General features: G+C 50.1%; 1 protein-coding gene across 2 annotated transcripts in view; it reads right to left on the bottom strand.

Annotated features, from left to right (window-relative positions):
• The window catches only part of SRGAP3 (SLIT-ROBO Rho GTPase activating protein 3), a 126,374-nt gene that overhangs the window by 15,915 nt on the left and 91,244 nt on the right, over positions 1–19,215 (bottom strand). For both annotated transcript variants that reach the window (XM_080387549.1, XM_080387550.1), the window contains exons 7-14: positions 11,358–11,579; positions 10,737–10,838; positions 10,324–10,521; positions 8,951–9,035; positions 6,813–6,840; positions 3,201–3,303; positions 566–626; positions 81–158 (exon numbers count right to left, since the gene is read on the bottom strand). In XM_080387549.1, coding sequence (XP_080243675.1) covers positions 81–158; positions 566–626; positions 3,201–3,303; positions 6,813–6,840; positions 8,951–9,035; positions 10,324–10,521; positions 10,737–10,838; positions 11,358–11,579 — 877 coding nt within the window. The remainder of the gene's footprint in view (positions 1–80; positions 159–565; positions 627–3,200; positions 3,304–6,812; positions 6,841–8,950; positions 9,036–10,323; positions 10,522–10,736; positions 10,839–11,357; positions 11,580–19,215) is intronic.

The following is a 19,215-nucleotide window of genomic DNA, read 5'->3' on the forward strand; positions in this document are numbered from 1 at the left end:
GTGTCTAATGCACCCAGCACACACTGGAACGCCCATCAATGGTCTCTGCTCAGACACAGCTGCACACCCCAGCAACACACCTCTCTCAAACGAGTTCTTGATGTCGTTGACTTCCACCTGGGAGCCAGGGACTCTGAAAATGCCCTGCTGCTGCAGGCCTGGAAGAGAACGAAGTTTTAGAAAAGATTTCTGTAGCTGTTAGGCAGTACGTCCTGGGAAAGAACAGCAGAAACTAGGAGTCGATGTGCCCCAAGAGGCTCAGAAGGGGACAGCCTGCTACGATTCATTCCTGCTGATATACTCCCACCAAGCCCCCCCAGATTGGAGTGTTCAAAGGGCTCCCGCTGGCCTGGGGCCAGAGCGAGCAGTTTGACCTGAGTAAGTGCTAGCCAGACCAAAGTATCTGCCAGTCATTCAATGCTACATCACAGTCAGTACCACTGTAGTTATAACCTGAGCCCGCATAGCAAAGGCTGCAGGTTTTTCTGCTTATATTCCACTGCTAACAACAAGTACTTAAGTTCCTTTGCAGAAAGTTTCTGTTGATATTACTGAATTAACTTACCATACAAATTGATGTAACGAATGCAGCTTTCTACTACAAGCGGAATAGCCTGTCCTGAATCCTTCATGAAAGGAAAGGAAAAAGTGAAAAATTACTGGTTTATTGATAACAAAGCACGGGAAATCCATTAAAGACTGTAAAAACAGAGATTTGAAAATGAGTGCCATTGAGTTTAGTAAGAGGACAGGCAAGAAAAGGAGGCGTTACACACATCAAGCCATCAAAAAGTGCTGAGTATACTATATGCGGTCAATTATGCACAAAAATAGCTTTCACTAAAGTGAAAGATTGCTGCTTGCTATCTGGTTGAGACAGGGGACTGATGCAACAGAATCACAGCTACTCCATTTCCAAGGTGTAATGCTGAGCCAAAATAAAACTTGTGCTATACCTGTCTGATGAAATAAGCCTCCAGTAACAGAGCTTACAACAGTATTTCCACCTAAAGAAAGAGCCACTGTCAGCAGACGCTAAAAAAACAAAAAAACATACTGAAACACCACAGTGTATGAAATAAACTGCCTGGATCTGAACCTGCGATGAGTTCTGGCTTTTGTTTCAAAGCTGCTTCTCTCCAGGCTGCTCGTGGAAGGAGCTCAAGGGGGAATGTGAGCCATGTCTGACTGCTTAAGTGGACATTTATTTTCCTTAGGGGGCTTGCTTTGGTTTGGTTTTTTTCCCCAGTAGAGTACAGTTGCATCTCTCTGGTTAATTTACTCCGTCTCGTAGACGGGCCTCCAGTAAATACCTGATTTCTTGTTCGCGCATTCCTCCTTCCTCTGAGAACACAAAAAAGCAGCAGAGCGGGAAAAAAAGAAAAGATTAAGCAAGGGTAAGTTCAGTTAGAGGTAAGCATCTCTTTCGGAGGCCATGAACGCTCAAATGCAATGGCAGCTTAGCAAGGTCCAACCCAGGTCTTCAGGCTGTCCACCCTCCCTCCCCACCCGGTCTGCACGCTGCACCCCAGCCTCAGTGCCCTGCAGAGCCTGCCTCTCGGATTTCTTCCCTCCTTGCCCCTGCGGCACTCACAGCAGCCCAAGGCCAGTGCAGGCCCCGCTGCGGGCCACACGGCTCCCCTGGACCAAGGGCAGCCCTGGCAGCACAGCACTGGCCCCCCAGGAGTCCTCACGGGCATGGGATGCCGGCCGCTCAGACAGATTTCCACTGCAGATAATTCCTCCTACACAGGGTTGAACAGGCTGGACTTTAATGAGCATTACGTTTTTAAAAATCAATTTCATAAGGAATAATTACAAGTATTAAAGAGATTACCGGCTTTGTCAGTCAGGCCTGTGTATCACCTGTGACAGTGCACGGTTTATAAATGCTGCCCTTAGGCTCATGGTTGCACGAAGGGAGCCTAAGAGAGCAAATCAGAGCCAGGCAATGACTACTGGTTTACCTAATCCAACAGGTTATCACTGCCGCTTCCTACAGCATTTTCACTAAAGCTTTCTTCAGTGCAGGATTAAACACTCTAACTGGAACAGCACCTTCAGAAATCCTTCCAGCAGCCAGGCGATCGCAAAGTGCAGGATTTTGGAGGATCTGCAGCTAGATAGCTGGAGGCATCCTTTGGGACAAATTCCACATATGCATTTCCTCATTATTCTCCTCAAATCTTTCCTTCTGGGTAATATTCTGGGACAAGCAGGGCCAAATGCCCCCTTCCACTGGGACTGCACTGGCATTAATCAAGTTCATCTGAGTTCACCCCAGCTTAAAGGAAGAAAAAACTCTAGCCCGCACTTCGGAGGGGCGCCTGTTGCATGTTATCCGCAGTGGTTTGCAGGAGACGGCCCAGCCGCCCTTTGGGAACCACGCTGCTCAGCGCTGGCCGCCAAGCGGGGATGGGCACCGGCATGGGTGGCAGGCGAGCTGCCATGTCTCCTCTCTGGGGGCATTTGGAGGCAACAGTCTCCCATGGGAGAGGCTGGCGGCTCTTGCCTGCCCTCCCTCCTCGTCGGGATGCAGGAAGGGGCCCTCGGACTCACCATGCCCTGCGTGATGGCATCAGCCACCCATCAGCAGCTGGCACAGAGATGAGCCAGCCAGGCTGTTACCATTAACATATTCCAAGGACGAGGATAGCATGTCTACCCTCCCACACAGCCATCCATACACGCAGCGTTTCAGTTCAGGGCTGTCCGTCCTTACAACTGGGAGACATTTTCTGGGAGCTTACAAGTCATTTTCCTCCCCAGCCACGGGGGAAGATGACCACCAAAAATACATAGAAAAAGGGAAGATGGGAGGAACTGTTGATCCTTTGAGGGTGCCGGGCTGGCCTGTCCTTGCTGCCTGATCTTCCTTGCCAGGAAGGAAGCGGTGCCAGCCGAGGGGATGCGGCTGAGTGCCGCATAGCGTGGCCAGCGGCCATGAGAGCCCTTGCTGCTGCCCTGGCCACAAGGCGCGCGGGCAGCCATGGTCCAGGTAACGCAAGGAACGTGCGAGGGGCAAGGACAGCTATGGGGAGAAACCGCCACCGAGGCAAAGCACGTGCTGGCCACGTCAGCTGGGTGCAGGGCAGACCCAAGAGACCCCGCCAAGGAAGGAAAGCAGCCAGCAGTTAGGACAGGAAAGCCACCATTACATTCACAGCGTTCATAAACTCTTACTGTCAGCCAGCGAGTACCTTAATGAACGTTTCCATATTCCCGTTAAAGAGTTTATGATTATAGACTGAGAGAGGCCTAGGTCTCCTCATTTTCTGTGGCTTAGGGGGAAGACATGGGGGCCTGGGAGAAAATGGAACAAAATAAATCAACAGAACACCAAACATAAATGCAATGACAGGGTGAGATCTCAAAGCTTATGACCATGAATAAGAAATAAAAAACAGAAAAATCCCTCTGTAAGGACTCAACATGCGGCTCCACACACTCGGCAGCTGCCCACGCCTCAGCATCCCACCACAGACACCACTCCCCCTGTGGCCGGGGACCTGCAAAGAGCTCAGCTCCACTCCTCTACATCGCGCACAGTGCCCGTGGCTCCTGGGGACGTGCCCTCTGCTTGCTCCAAAGCCCTTTTTCCAGCAGCCTGGAGCAGGCTACCCTAGCACTAACTTGGCTAACTCATTTTGGAGCCAGTGCGGCAACGGCCTCACTCCTGTGTGTCCCCAAGCCTGGCTGAGCCCGGGTGCAGCTGGCAGGTGTCAGAACAGGCAGCAGAGCTAACCTGTAGGCAGCCTAGAGCAACATCAGAGTGGTTCACTATATACTGCACACATAATTGCAAGTCAAGGTCAAGCCTGCAGCCTTTATTTAAGTAATAAATTCAATTTAATCTTGGTAATAGAAGCATTTAGCAGCAATAAGCCAACCTAGCCATTACTTTCCATCCCCATAATCTTCCAATATTTCCCTATCAGACAGACTCTAACCTCAGCTGCAGCCCCATACAGCAGTCTAACCAGCTGTTGTTCCAGGCTTCCTAAAGAGTCCTGGTTCCTACTGTAAAAGCTAGTCATCTCCAGGACCTGGAGAGTGACAGAGCAGTAACTACACAACCAACCACAGCCTGAATGAACAATGGTGATCAGGAATGCAGAACCTGCTCCATTCAAGCCAGAGAGTAATAGAACCGCTAAACACAGCTGGTCACAACTGGCTTTGGTACCCACGATCCGCAGATACAATTCTCCTTCTTTGAGATGCCAAATACCGAAACTGCTGCTCAGTGTTTCTGCTGGGAGCAGCAATGACATATTTGCAGTAAAATGCAGTGTTGGTGCTCAGCAGGATTTTTAACGCCTGCCTCCCACCTCCACCAGTTCAGCACTCTGTCAACCTGAAAAAGCACGAAGAACAGCTGAAGAGTTCAACTGACCACAGCTACCCCCAAAAAACACTGGGCTATTCCTGTTTATTCCTAAACTGATCTCATTCTGCTCACAGATGGCCAGACAGAAGAAAGCAGGAACACCACCTCCCTGTAGCTAACTTCTGTTTGGGATCCACAGGGATGTGAATGGTCTTTCATCTTACCAGCAGGCATTCCCAAGACTACTCAAAACACCAAACAAAAAGGTGAGCATGGTCAACACAGATGAGCAAACCCACCAGCATCTCTGCAAGAACAGAAAAGGTGGGCATGCACGTTAGGAAGTGGCGTGACCCTACTGCTACCGGCTAGTGACTGAGGGTCCTCATCAAGTCACCAGGAACAGACCTTGAAGACCCTCCTGACTTCAGCAAGGGTAACAGACACCTATGGCTTCTGGAAATGAGGCCATGGAAGCGTGTGACTTTAGAGCAGCAATCAGGACTTTGGAGGGCTGCTTTCGTTAACGCTATTCACACTTTGATTTCTTCTTCTGATAGCGAAGGACATTAAGACCAAAGTGTCTAGATCTAGAAAAGGGAGAAAAATAGCATACAATCGCTAACTGATTTCTGACCTGTCCCCTACCTCCAGGCTACACTGATGCTGGCAGAGGAGAGATCATGACTGCAAACGCAAACAAAAACGAGTGCTAGGAGCCTTCATGCGAAAGTTCTCACAGAGCAGAGTCGAATGGACGCGTACATTTACACAGAGCTGTAATGCAAAGGTGACAGTTGTGATCCGCTGGTTCCTTAATTGGGTGCCTTTAATTTTACTCTACACTCCTACAGCTTCTAACCGCTCCTTCAACGGGTACCTGAGGAGCAGAAGCGACTGCTGCCCATTCAAGTGCCCGCCTGACCCTCAGCTGAGCGGCCCCGTGCTGCAGGCCAGGGACCCGGTGCTGTTGCTGCCGTAATCTCCTCTCCCGGCCGGGACAGCCTGGCCTCTGGCTGCAGCTGGTGGGAAGGTTGCTCTGCCTACGCTACAGCACTGCCTACACGAGGAGACTGCTTCTTGCTTTTACTTCACAAAGGAAAACAAACAACTGCTGAAACAAAAGCAACCAAAGCAGCAGGAGCTGTGCCATCACCCCTCACACAGGAGGCGGCTGTTCATGCCTTTGTCCCCACAGCCCCACGGGTGCCCACTCCCGGTGAACCCAGCACCAGAGCCCACCCTCCCCGCGGGTTTACCTCGCGGGGCCGGTGGGGTGGGCTCCCCCACCAGCTCCGCAGAAAGCCCTGCCTGGCACACCCCAGGGGCCGGAGCTCACCTCCTGGGTGCATCCGTAGCCCCACCAGCCACGGGCTTGCCACACACCGGGGGACTGAGGGTGTCGGGGCTCTCCTGGGACCCGCAGCCAGAGGCGGCGCTTGCAGCGGCTGCCGTGAGGGCCGATCCGGCGGGGAGCGGGGAGCGCGCAGCGCGCTCAGGAGCGGCTCCTTGGAGCACCGGTGCAGCGGCACACTGCGCAGTGCCGAGCCTGCGCCAGGCGGGAGAGACCCCTCTGTGCCCCGGGGGCACCCGCTGCCCTGCCCTGCCCCCCCAGCGGGTGCCCAGCCCGGCAGCCGCCCCCCCCAGCCAGCAGGCGAGAGCGCCAGGCGCTGCCCTCCGCTAGGGCAGCCTCTTCCCCGCCTGGAATGGCAGCCCAGGCTTCCCTGTCTGCTTCAGCATTTCCATCATGGAATGGGTTTTTTTTGCTGGCATTGCAAATTTTCTTGAGCACTGAAACTGGACTGTAAAAAGATGACACAGAGAGAGGTTCTACATGTTCTGGGGAGATGTTTGGAGGCTTTGCTGGCCCATGTCTTACTGTCAGAAAACCAGCACACTCACAGCAAGCCACCAGAGCTCTGTGGAGATGCTTTATGGACTGGACACAGATCAAAGCCTCCTCCCGGTTACACTCACCCCCTAGCACTATCTCCTGCTGTAGAGGGATGAAAGTCTATGAATGCAGACGTGCTCTGCTCTCCTAGGCAGAGGAGACAGAGCTGGGAGAGGCTTTTGGGGACATATTGAAGTCCTTAAACGAAGAGGGATGGCAGGGAGTGGGTGGACACCCTTGTGTTCCGCTGTCTGAACACAACCCAATCTCAGCTATGCTACAAGGCACCGCACCGTGCTGACACAGTACTTCAGAGCCAGTCAGCTAGAAATTACACTGCAGCAAAAACAAGGGCCTGTTTGTCATCACCCTAATTAATCCACTTCAGGCAATGCAGCTGAGAAGCCGAGCAGTGATGTGGGGAGCCAGGGACTGCTGGCCTTCCATCCTGCCAGCACAGGGTGGCTAGAAGATGGTTAAATCTGATGCCCCCAAGCTGTGTCAGTACCAAAGCAAACCACCCTTCCCACAGCCACCCTCCTTCTGCAGCCTTTCCCAGAAGCAGATGAAGGGGAAGAAACTGCTCACCTGGTTGTTCCGCATTCAGCTCTTTCACCTGTAAGAAAACACGAATTGCCATCATCTCTCTATGCTAGTCACCACAGAACGACTGTTAGAACACATTTGCACAGGCACTCACACACTTAAAGGTTCTGTAAGCGCTGCTGTCAATAGCTTCTGGCAAAAAGAAGCTGGATGTGCCCAAGGGCCCAGCAGGCTGGGGAGATGCCGAGCTGGCTGCTATACCCACCACTAAAAGACGTGTTAGATAGAAATCCAGGACTCAGCCACAAGAGAGGGAAACCATCCTCAATTCCCACCGATATTAAAAAAGGTTTAGTTGCAATATGAAGACCATCTTGTAAATAACCAGATGCACTGCAGGTCCTCTGCAGTAAGTGCTTGTTTACACAAGCGGGGGGTTGGCCAAACCCAAGCAGGAAAGGGGCACTCCAATAAAGGCTGAAGCCCCCAGAGGGGCTGCTGAGATTATCCAACTGCCTCACAGAGGACCACTAATAGCACCAGGATGCAGTGGAGTATTCAGTTCCCCGGCTTTTCCTGTGAGATAACAGCCCATCTAATCACCATCAGGCAGACTCTATTCTGGCTGTCAATATTCTCATTCCCTTCGTATATTTTCAGTGTTTGGATTTTATATAAATGGCAGCATATCACCACTGATAAGATCTGTTCATTTTCAAAAGTATTTGTCAATCCACTGAAAAAAACTAAACTAATTTCACATGCTGTTTTTGCCTTTCTCCCAAGGCCAGGAAAGCCGATTTCTTCTCCCTTTTTCTAAGACACATAAAAGGAAGCATTTGGCTACACATGCCTCCTTCCTGCGCTGCCTTGGCACCTGCAGAAAGCAAGCTTGCAGCCAATTCCTAGCTGAAAAAGCAAAGAATTCCACAGGAGTGTTTTGCAAATCCAGACTTCTTCCTAATGAGAATCAGCTCAAGCTGAAACGCAGCATTTGGCATTTACGGGCTAAATATTTGCCGAACGCCTACATAGCAGGATGATCCCATTGCCCGGGAGAAATTCAGAAAGTTTTCATGTAAGAATCTTCCACGGCTGCTTTTGCACAACTCTATAGAGAATTAAAACACCTGACCCTGCATGCTTCCAGTATGGCATTAGTATGGCTCTTGTGCGAGAGACCCGGATGGCCATCCAATGAATCTTCAACAGATTGATCGCTTCTTGCATCGACCCACAGGAGTCTCAGCACTGTATCCAATAAACAGAGCTCTTTTCTGTGATCTCTAGGAAGAGCTGAGGTGGGTCCAACCTCTGTGAAGCACAAGCTCTCCCCTTGCCTACACCAATTCCAATTTTTGCATCGTTAAAACAAGACCACGGACCATTTATATATTTTAATTTAAATATATTCTCTCCTGTTGGAGAATCAGGACACTAACTCATCTTCACCTTCTTTACACTGGAAAAAACGCAATTTTTAAAAAACCCTTTAGAAGAGCTAAAATCTTCTCCCAGGGACATAGTGGCATGTCACTACCCCAGCAGTGGTGGATCCCACCTGGAGCCACTTGCTCCTACCTACCTCAGAAGTCCCTGCCTGCTCTATGGTATGAAGCCTGTTCGTGTGTATGTGCTCAAAACCAAACCTGTGACATTATCTGGGGTAATAAAAGCCTCCTATAGAAAAGTTCGTTCAGAAACAAGGGTGACTTTGCAGTTGTAGTTTAGAGCAAGTCAAAACCCTATGGCCAGGGGGGCAAGGGGCCTATTAAATCAGCAAGGCTGCTGGCAAATCTGTAACACAGAAGCACAGTATCAAGGACAAGAACACACGTGTGTTCAGGGCTGCACTAAGAGGGGAAGAAGAGGGAGAGAAAGGAAAAAGGCGGAGCATTGGGAGTGGGTGGGAATCTCTTTGCTGCTGAAGAAGTAACACAGCACAAGATTCAAACAAATTTCTCTATGTGCACACCCACAAAAAGGAGGGAAAAGAGTAATATTCTAAGGAAGTAATAATTTTGCATGACACTGGTTAAACTTAGTAGTAGCAGACAACCACAGAAGCCATCAGTCACTCAGGAACACACAGACAGCAGGTAAGACCAAAAGATGACGCCTGGTTTAAAACTGTCTTATGTGCTGGGAGGTTCCTCCCTGGACCTAACCCCGCCACTCACCTTCTCCAAGAGTCTGCTTCAGCAAGTCATGTTTAGCCTGGAGCTTCATGATAAGGTTACTGCCATTCAAATACTCTTTAAATTTCTGAAATTAAAGATCAAACAAACAAGGTGGGTTAAGACTCTTGGCAAAATATATTCCATAATTGATGTACGCTTTTGCTCAGGGGACTGCTGGATGGGGGCTTGGTAAGGCTGACAGGCTCTAACAAACCAGACATCAGATGTGCCACAGGGCTGAGCACGGTCTAGTCACTTCTCACTGCTCCAGCCACAGTCCTGATGATCTTATTAGCCCCGTCTCCTTGGAGCTCCACCTCCTGCCTGGGAATGCAAGGAGGTAGGTCCAAAGAGAAGAGTTCAAAGCTAGCTTTCTTTTGTCAGGCTTCTGGGAATGGCCTGGAAATCAAAAGAGGCTTTCCCTCCGCTGACAGACGCTTTGCCTTTGTGCAAACAAGTGATGCAGAGCAAGACCTCCCAGTGCATGAGACCTTCCCAGGTTGGGGACCATCAGATGCTTTAAGCGCTGGACGATACTAACTGTGCAGCACAACTTCTCATTTCACTGTCAGACTGTTTGACACCCAGTAACAACACTCCGAAGCACAAGTCTAAATGAAAATTTCAATTTCCTACACACACCCCCCACCACCACCCACCCCACCCCCACCCCAAACTGGAATAATAATACTGCTAAGAGCAAGTAGAAAATTTTCTACACATATGTAATATATCATAAGATGCTATTAAGCTTAGCCTATTAACCAATGAGGACTACTCCGGCTGAACTGATGGCTTATTATATTTCAAGTACTATAGGAAAGAACCTTAGATCTGCCTGGAAGTGAAGTGCAGAGGCAAGGCTGCACGGGAGACACAGCACAAAACAGCAAGGCGCTGCAAAGCCAGGCTGCTGCAGCTCCCTCCAACACCCTGCATGAGATGCAAATGCCTTTAGTTCATTCCCATGGGCCAAGGGCACATTTTAGCTGCGTAAGCCAGAAAAGGAAGGCTTGGCTGATGGTTCAAAACTGCAAAGGCCTCCAGGAACAGCCACTGAATAGTGACACACTGCAAGGCTGGCTGGACTCTGCTACCCTGCTCTGAGCCACTCCTGCAGAGTTCTGTAAGTTTTCAGTCACAACTCGTTGCTCCAGTCATTCCTTCAAAGAGAAGAACAAGATAGACACTGGATTGTCAGTCCCTATGCACTGCCCTGCCACTGAAAAATGCTTTCCAAACCCAAATCAGACAGAAGACAAATACTTGAAGAGACTGAATCGGTTCTTGCTCTTCACTAATGAGCACTTAAAATGGGACTGAGCCCTAGCAATTAATGCTTTGTGTCCTGTATCGCATGAGATGAGACTCACTGTAAAATAGAACATTTCAGTTTCCTGCTGGTTGGCTCTCCTCTTGGCGATGTTTATTTTACTCATGTAGGTCTCTGATGCAGCTGATTTGACCGACTCAGTGGAGCGACTATGCTGGAAGGCATCCGAAACATCAAAATCTTCCACTGTCAGCATGTCCTGCAAAGTCTGCATTGTGGCATCCAGAGTTTTTCGTACCTATCAGAAATAGAAGACAGCATAAGCCAAAACAACTGGCCAACAGGCAGCTCCCAAGCACCGGGCATGCGCTGGCTGTGGTCACTGGGTGCTCTCAGCGCTGTTGCTGGAAGGATTCTGCCCCTGAGCATGTCAGAAAAACCCCTGTGTAACAGGCTAAAGGCTCAGCAATGCAGCCTACGAGGCCAAACACGAGACCCAGAGCGACTCCTTACCTCTTCATTCTCTATCTTGAGGGTGGCTAGTCGCGACTGCAGCTGGTGGTACCTCATCAGCAACTCCGTCTGCACAGGCTGCTGGGCACTGACCTGACACACCTGAGACAGGAATGGTGCCGGAGAGAGACAGGAGAGCGTTCAGTGCATCGTGCACTGACCAGACACACACATTTAAATAGCTACATGATTCTCTCCAGCACCCACAATCTCCTCACAGCCTCCAGGGAGGCTGCATCACCCACTTTCTAATCAGCAGTGCCTTGGACTCAGGCCAGCGCAGAGCATTTTCTACCCAGCATTGGAAAGCTGCACTGTGAAGTCTTCCAATTACAGCAGGTAAATCAAAGCTCTGCTTTATAAATCTGTTGGGCAGTTCAGCTGAGAATCAAACCACAGGCTTCCTAATTGGGAGAGATACGGAGCAAGAGGCAGACTGAAAGAAGGAGCCCTAATGAGCCAAGTGTCTCATTAAGAAAAGAAACATGAATAGCAGCGTGTGAAGACAGCACAGAGGGATAAGGAGTCAGAAATAATTTAACAATGATGGTTAGGAAGAGGAGGAAGCCAGCCCAGGCCGGGCTGTGGGCACCTCTGCAGCCCCTCGGGTGAGTACACTACCTCATCCCCCATGTGAGGCTGGAACTCGAACTTCAGTGGAGGGCAGAAGACCTGGTTGCACATGTCCATGATGGTGTGCTTGTCACTCCGTGCATCCAGGTTGTCCACTGCGTTCTCGATGATGTCCAGGCCCTCGTGGCGGGAGGTTTCCAGGTTGTACTCAGCAGACAGGTATGTCCTGAAGGTCCGAGCAAGGCTGGCGTGGAATCCCAGGTCACAGCACTGAGAAACACGGAGGAAAGGTCTAGTCACACAACCACTCCCTCCCCACGCCCAAAAAAGCACTGCATGTCCCAGAGAAACACTGGCCCTGACGTACCAGGATATATTTAACAGTGCACTGCCATACTATATGAAAAGGCGAGAAGGAGAGAGGACTGAAGGAGAAGAGGTACCAGGGAACGAAAAGCCAGGCAGTACAGTGACCTTGCCCTGGACCCTCACCACAGCACCGGGGTTTAACACCCTTCACTTCACTGGGAAGGGCACGGGATCTTCTCAGACAGGACAGAGGAAAAAAATCATCCAAAAAGCATGGCTCTCCCTGGCTACCTGCTCAGGCCCAGGGCCAGCGTGACCACAGGAGCCCCACCGACAGCAAAGCCTGTGCCCTGCAGAGGCCCATGGCAGAGAATGGGGCCTGTGCCATTGCTCAGCCCCAGCGCTTGCCTTCTCGCCTTGTGAACTGCCCTACAAGTGCTTTTTACACACTATAAACCCTACCATTTCCCAAAGTTATCCAAAACAGATGGACAATCAAGCAAGGTGGCACTGGAAAACATGCCCTGCAGTACAGGCAAACCCTTCTATCCTCGCTAGTAAGCTGCCTTCCTCTCGCGACGGAGCAGCTTCTCATGCATAACTGATCGTTCTCATGTTCACCTTGGGGAAAATGATAAAACTCGGAGTTAACTGCTGCCAAAACACTGTACGTTACACAAAAGCCTGTTTTTAAACTCTCTTCTCAATGTAATCAAGTTTGGCATGTTAAGCATAGCAACAGCAAAGGGATTTGCTGCTATGAACATTTAATCACAGCTGAGCAAAAAGCAACTCTTAGCAACCTTCCTCCCAGTCCCCACCGGGAGCCCCAGCACAGCGCGCACCTCCGCAGGGCTCCGCTCTGACCAGCTGCCCCTGCTGCTAGCAGCAGCGGCAAGGACGGGCACTGAAGCAGCACCCAAAATTCACAGATCAACAGATGCTGTTCCACGGGGAAAGGCAAGACAGAGAGGATGCTGGAAGCAGGAGTGCAACGCATCAGAAGCAGGAGTGCAACGCATCATCAGCCTGAGCCACACTCACAGGTCTGTAAGGAGAGTGCAGTGAAACAGAAGGGCTGCAGTCCAAAGCTGAAGCACATCTATTTTTGGCATGCAGGAGCGGCCTGCAGTTACTGATAGAGGATGTAAAGTTAGATAATTATGGCTTTACCCTCTGTGAGGCATTTCATAATCCTACATCCCCAGTGCACTCCTTCCTGTCTCCCAGCACGGCATGGGTGCACCTGCGGGGCATGGCACACACACCCTGGTCAGCACAGGCGGCCAGCAGGGCAGAACGCTGACCCTCTGAAGCTCTTCAGGTACCTCCCACACAAGCACTGTGACCTGCAGAGACATGCCCAGGCGCAGGAGGGCTGTGGGTCACAGGACACCTCCATGGGAGAAACCCTGTGACAAACACCTCCCATGGCAGGCAGCACCAAACTAACCATTGCCAGTGACAATTCCTATCACACACAATTTACATTACAGAAGTTAAGACGCTTTGCTGCCACACAGATTAAAGAACAAGCAAGAAATCCTCACCATCTGAGCTGTAACCACGACCACCCCGGCATGGCATGGGCAGGCATGTGGTGAGCTGGCTTCCACCCCACTGCAGCCCCACCAAAACCACTGCCAGGAGGACCACCATGGCACAAAAAGATACAGAAAAGAGCAGAAAGATTGCTAGTGTAATCTCAATGACCCAAAACGAGACCAACTTTGCCGCAGTGCCAGCTCCCAACAGGGAGATCTGCCATTTCAGAGGCACCTTCTCCAGCTCTACAGCATTCACGGGGATTACTGAACTGATGCAGAAAGGCACAAAAAGCGAATCTGCATCAGAACATCAGCACTGATAAACTTGAAGTGAAATATGAAAACTCAGCTGGTGCCACAAGCAGCTTCAACCAAAGAAGTCATCTTGTGCATTCTGCCAATGCGAGGAGACAGCCCTCGGCTCGGATCAAGTCACACGCAGAGCTGTGTTTGGTTCAGCCTGTGCTAAAAGCAGCAGCAAAACTACAACAGGCCGACCCCGCTCACAGATACGCTGCGCTCTGCCCATCCCCACCCAGCCTTTTAGAGCAGTGAAACCACACCTGCAATAATGAGGATTTTCGCAGGAATTTTTGAACGGTTATAATCCAACATTTACCCTGCTTCTTTTTAGCTTCTGGTCTTTCAGTTGAAAACATAGGCAGTTAAGGACTGGTATAGCTCTGCCTTAATAAATCATCAAGCAACACAAAAAACCAAAGAATCGGGTTGAATTTCTATTCGCCACTTGGGGCAAAACCTCATTCCAGTGCTGTGAGTCTCTGCCAAGACAGTTTTAGCACCAATGCCTGTACGACTGCTCCATGGCTGCACAAGAAACCGATGAGTCAAGAGGATGCAGCAGCACAGCTGCCCTGCTGCGCCCAGCGCGCCTAGCACCCTGCAGGCAGGGGCAGTGCGGGAGCAGCGGTGCCGGGGGCACCACTGGCAGCTCCGTGCTCACTGGTGCCCGCAGCCCGCCTGCTTCGGCACAGGCTCACACAGAGGGGGCTACCAGGTGGGCAGAGAGGGTTCAGGGCCCAGACCCCCATGCTGATGCCGGAGCAGGACCTGCTCTCCTGCCACGAGCAGCCAACCAGTTCTGTGCCCTGCAAACAGGACTGCGCACGTTCCCTGGTGCACCTCCCGGCCCCTCGCTGTCCTTCTCCCACCCGCCCTGGAAATCGTCACTACTTGACCACAAAAAGTAATGCCAGGAGAAAATACCTGCCACTGTTCAAGGGTGGGTGTTGCCAAAGCAGGTAAACCTGAGCTATTACAAAGGAAAAATTGCTGAATGCCACAGAATCTGAGAAGATGAGGCTCAGGGTATCGCCAGATGCTTTTGAGAAAAAAATTCCATGTGAAAACTTTCCTTTACTTTGATGCTGAACTCACGCTGAAGCTAGCAGTTATTTGCAATGCCCAGAAATCAGTTGCTAGAGAGAATCAGGGCAGGCACTTTCCTAACATGCTACGGCCCTTGAAGTCTCTGGTGATTAGCGCTGTGCTGGCTGCTTCACACGCTGCTGCCTGGAGAAGAAAAGACAGAGCAGGGACTTCCAAAAAATTCCCAGAGAAACACACAAAGGGGAGGGGAAAAGAAAAAGAAAGAAAAAAAAGACTTCAAACTCCTGCTCCCAGTTCCAGAACAAATGGCATTTTCTCACCCCTCTCATCCCTTTGATGGAAAATAAATTAGAGCAACAAATAATAATCCTTAGCCCTTCTGCAGTGCCTTTCATCTGGAAAGCTCAAAGCTCATCGTATATTAATTCATTAAGTCTGGTAACACCCCTGCAAGGAGTGGAAATATTATACTGTTCAACTTGAGAAATAAACCAACACCCCAGAGCTCAAACAAGCTGGTTTTAGCCAAAATGCCGTCGAAGCAGCCAAATGTGTGTGTGTCTCCCACCGCCCACCATGGCGCTGCGCCGGAGGCGGGCCGGGGGCTACAGAAGACCACCACCAGCCATTAACCCTGTCGCCAGTAATCCCATTTCAGACACACAGTGGGAACAGAAAGACATTAAAAGGTTTGCCCAGAGCCAGGAGGAAAGCCAGCGAGCCTCCAGCCCTGCACCAGCACCCTTCCCTAACTGCAATTGCGCGGCTAGGGAGCACCAGCCCTTCCCCGGGCTGCGGTCACACTGCTGTGCCCTGGGCGATCTCTGGTGGCAGCCAGGCCTGGCGTGGTCTGAACCGACGGGGCAGCAAGCACACCATGCCACTGACCACAACCAAGGCACCAAATGCACCAGCACAGGAAAACAAGCAGTGGTTTAAGAAAGCAACATCCAGCAGGTGGAAAATATGGGAGTCCAAACCACCCCACGCTCCAGCAATGACCTTGTCACTTCTCAGCAGCGGGCAGAGAGCTGCCCCGTCCCCATGGGATGGGCAGATGTCCCCACATGAGAGAGATGCTGGCAGCGACGACAGCGACTGTCAGGTTCAGAGGAACTTGATGGGGTTTGATATGAATGGTGAAGCTCTGCAGAAACACTGCGGGTTTTATGTACCCGAGGCTGCAACAGTACTGGGCTCCAGAGAGAACAAAATGCTTTCCAAACTACTGATGCATCTGTCTCACTTCCTCACCAGTTAAAACACATTTCACGTGTCTGTTGCAAAGCATGAAATGATGTATTACCAAGATAATGTTTACGCTTGGCCAGGACAATGCTGTGTACTATGTGAGAGCCTAACTCATACCTGGAAAGTATCTTCAGATCTTGGGAGGCATGTTCAAAGAGAATGCGAGCTGCTGCTTTTCTCATTTATTTTTATGGGGAAGATTTATTTGCTAAGTATTTAATATGCAGAAAACAAAACAGTCGCACCTTTGCAGCCTGCAGTCACTGCGCTTCCCTCAAAGCTAAACAGCATCAAGACAAACCCTGTTACAAAAGGTATTCCAGCCAAGGTATGATAAATGCTTGTGAAAAAGCAACACCCCACCACAACAAACAGGCTCTGCATGCTGTAAGCTGGATCCAGGCAGCAGCAAAGGAAATTAAACCACACCAGGAGAAGGCAGAAAGGGCCTTTCTGATGCATCTGAGATGCATCAGCAGCCACAAATAATTGCTCAGAAAAGATGGGAAGAAGCAAATAAATGCAAGGGCTGTCTCCTTTTGATGAATATTACCCTTAATATTCCCCAGCAAGTCTGACGCTGGGCAGGAGTGGGCAATGGGGGATGCCGAGGCACAGCGACAGAGGCACTCACCCCATTGCGCACAGGCGGTTCGAAGGTCGCTGAACTTTTCAGCATTGGGAAGTGGGCGCAGCAGGAGAAAGCGCACTATTTTAAATATAAAGGTAATATCCCCCAGGCTGTCGCCATCTTTTAAGCTTTAGCAATTTGTAGTCTATCTAAACCTAAAGAGTTGCTCCTCTGCCAAATGACAAGGGTGCTGAGGGATCTTGAAACCAAACAGAACACAGGTCCCCTGGCTGCTCAGCACCACCCAGCAAAATTCTTCCTCTGCCCACAGGACACCAGTGCTGGCGTCACCGCCAGGGATGCCTACCACGCTGAGGGCAGCTCAGCTGCAGCTCACACTCCAGGCGTCAGCAGCGCGAGGGGAATGGCAGCACGGGGTGAGGGTGCGACCACACGTCTGACAGCGCGGGACCAAAGCACCCTGCATTCCCTCCATGCATTCCTGTCTTTCTGACTCACAGCAAAACCGTGCCCGTTATTACAAAGAGTACGTAAGCTGTCGTAACACGTTATATGGGTGACTATCGGATTTTTGTGGTCTGAGGCCAGGAATCGGGAAGCCCGTGCTGTAATGCCAGGGCAATGCAACGTTCGCTACTGGGCTGGCTTTCTCCCACAGCCCCTGGCAAGTACCTGTTTTTAGGGTGTTTCCTGAACTGAGTGAAGGGTCCCCCATGCGTGCCACAGCCTGGCTGCAGCGCTCGACAGTTACCATAAATCTCTTCTAAAACGGTCTTGGTCAATCACGTTCAGTGTTTTGCCTGAGGCAGCAACCAAGATGTAAAAACTCCTGAACAACTGATTTATTTTTAGCCAAACAAGGAACGATGTGGGGATAGGGCAGAGGAAGGACAGGATCCTCCCTGACCCTTGCAGTAATCAACTCACGCCCTGAAGCATGAGATCTGATTATTTCTAATCAAAGGTTCCTTCACTGTAAGTATCACAGAGCCGAAAAGTATGCGGCCCTTTTCAAATTTAGCTATAATTAATTAACTCTATGGTCCCTGAAGCAGGTTTCTTTCCAGAGGACTTTTAAACTACATTTTATTTCGCTCCTTAGTACCTCTATAGCAGCTTCCTCACCCATGCGTATTTTCTTTAACGAGTTCTTTGATGGTTTTGGGGGTCAGGGGTTCTGTTTGTTCGTTTGGGGGCATGGTGTTTTGTTTTTAAGATGAATGCATTGGCAAATTAATATTTTAAAGAACATGATGTCGAGGCTCTTCATTCAAGCTACTGGGAAAAGCAGCCCAAAATGCCAAGAATAAGTTCTTTTCTCTAAAGTACTGCTTTTTTGTACTAAGCTAACCAGGTCTATCAAACAAAGACTGAACATAGTCTTCAGGCAGTAAAATTTACAGACTGCATGACACTTCTAAATCACACACCAATCAGCATGTGTGCTTATTTAATTTAACGAGCCAATTCCAAAGCCTGTGGTATCCACATGAAGAATAAACTGTTTACTACATGCAAACTTTGGCAAAAAATTTAAAATAGTTTTACCATATTATTAAAGCCAGGACCAGCAAAATTTAAGAAATGTGTATTGGTTCGATTCCCTCCATTTAATACAATACTCTAAGAACCACTTAGTTATTAAAGTATGTTGATTTGTCGTTCCTGGTTACAAACAGGTAGCTATTATTAATAACCTCCATATTGAAGAAGAGTAATACAGGTTTACTGAAACAGGGTGCTAGTCTATGAAAAACATGTCAAATTTGTGACAGGAAATCAAGCACGTGCACCTTTTTCTCCTCCTCTCTTCATCCACAGAAGCTCTGCGTTGAAAAATCATATGAATCTAATCCTCTTTCTTCCATTTTTTTCTCTTAAAATGCATGAAGCTTTTAAAGGCATAAGGGTATTTCTGGTTTTATCACCCATTTCCACTGGCAACCTCTGCCCTGCCCAGGCAATTCACACGCCAGGACTACTGCTTGGGGCTCCCCACCAGCTCAGGCGTGTCTTGTTGCACCCACCGTTAAAGCTCGAGGGTTAACTCTGCAACCACAGCAGCTGTGGGTTTCGCTCTTCACCAGCTCAGGCACCCCAGGAACTCAGGCACCCCAGCAAGCCCTACACCCCCTGTGCACACACTGGGGTGCCAGTGTCCACCCGGGATGGCCGCTGGTACCCACTGCAACCTCCCACTGCAAAGCACTTGTGCCCAGGTGGCTGTGTGGCACCCTCCAGCTGCTCATCTTGCAACTCCCTGCAAAGTTAGTGACCGCACCTTCTAAAAACACACATTTTCTATTTCCCTGTAGCTTGGGTGCTGCAGGCTGCCAGTGGCATTCCCAGATTGCTGCCTCTGTGGGAAACCGGGCAGCAGGGACGCAGCAGCCGTGCAGTAAAAATCACTGAGCCTCTTGAGACAGCCTAATTCCTCCTCATGGAAGCTGTTTATTCTTTTGATTGCTCTGCTGTTGACTTTATTTGAAATACCCCGAAGCCAGATCTCCCAGCTGCAGACACACAGCACGGTAAGCTGCCATACAGGCCCTCCTCCCTGGGCAAGCAAGAGTTTTGAGTTACAGATGCTGCTCGACATGAAGGTACCGTGACAGCGATGCTTTGCAGTTTCCACGATAAAAGATACCTGGCTCCCAGGGCTGGCAGGAGCCTGGTATCTGGCAGAAAGCCCACTCAAAGGACAGCGCAGGAGGAACCTCTGAGCCTTTGGAAGTGGAAGGTTCTTTATGCTGGAAAAATTGCTTCAAACAACAGAGTAAGGCCCCACAAGAGACCCTCTGCTTGCATAAATCAGTATCTCTTCATTAAAGCCAGCGTAGTCATGCAGAGCTACTCA

This window comes from Falco punctatus (assembly GCF_963210335.1).
Source record: "Falco punctatus genome assembly, chromosome: 4".
NCBI lineage: Eukaryota > Metazoa > Chordata > Aves > Falconiformes > Falconidae > Falco > Falco punctatus.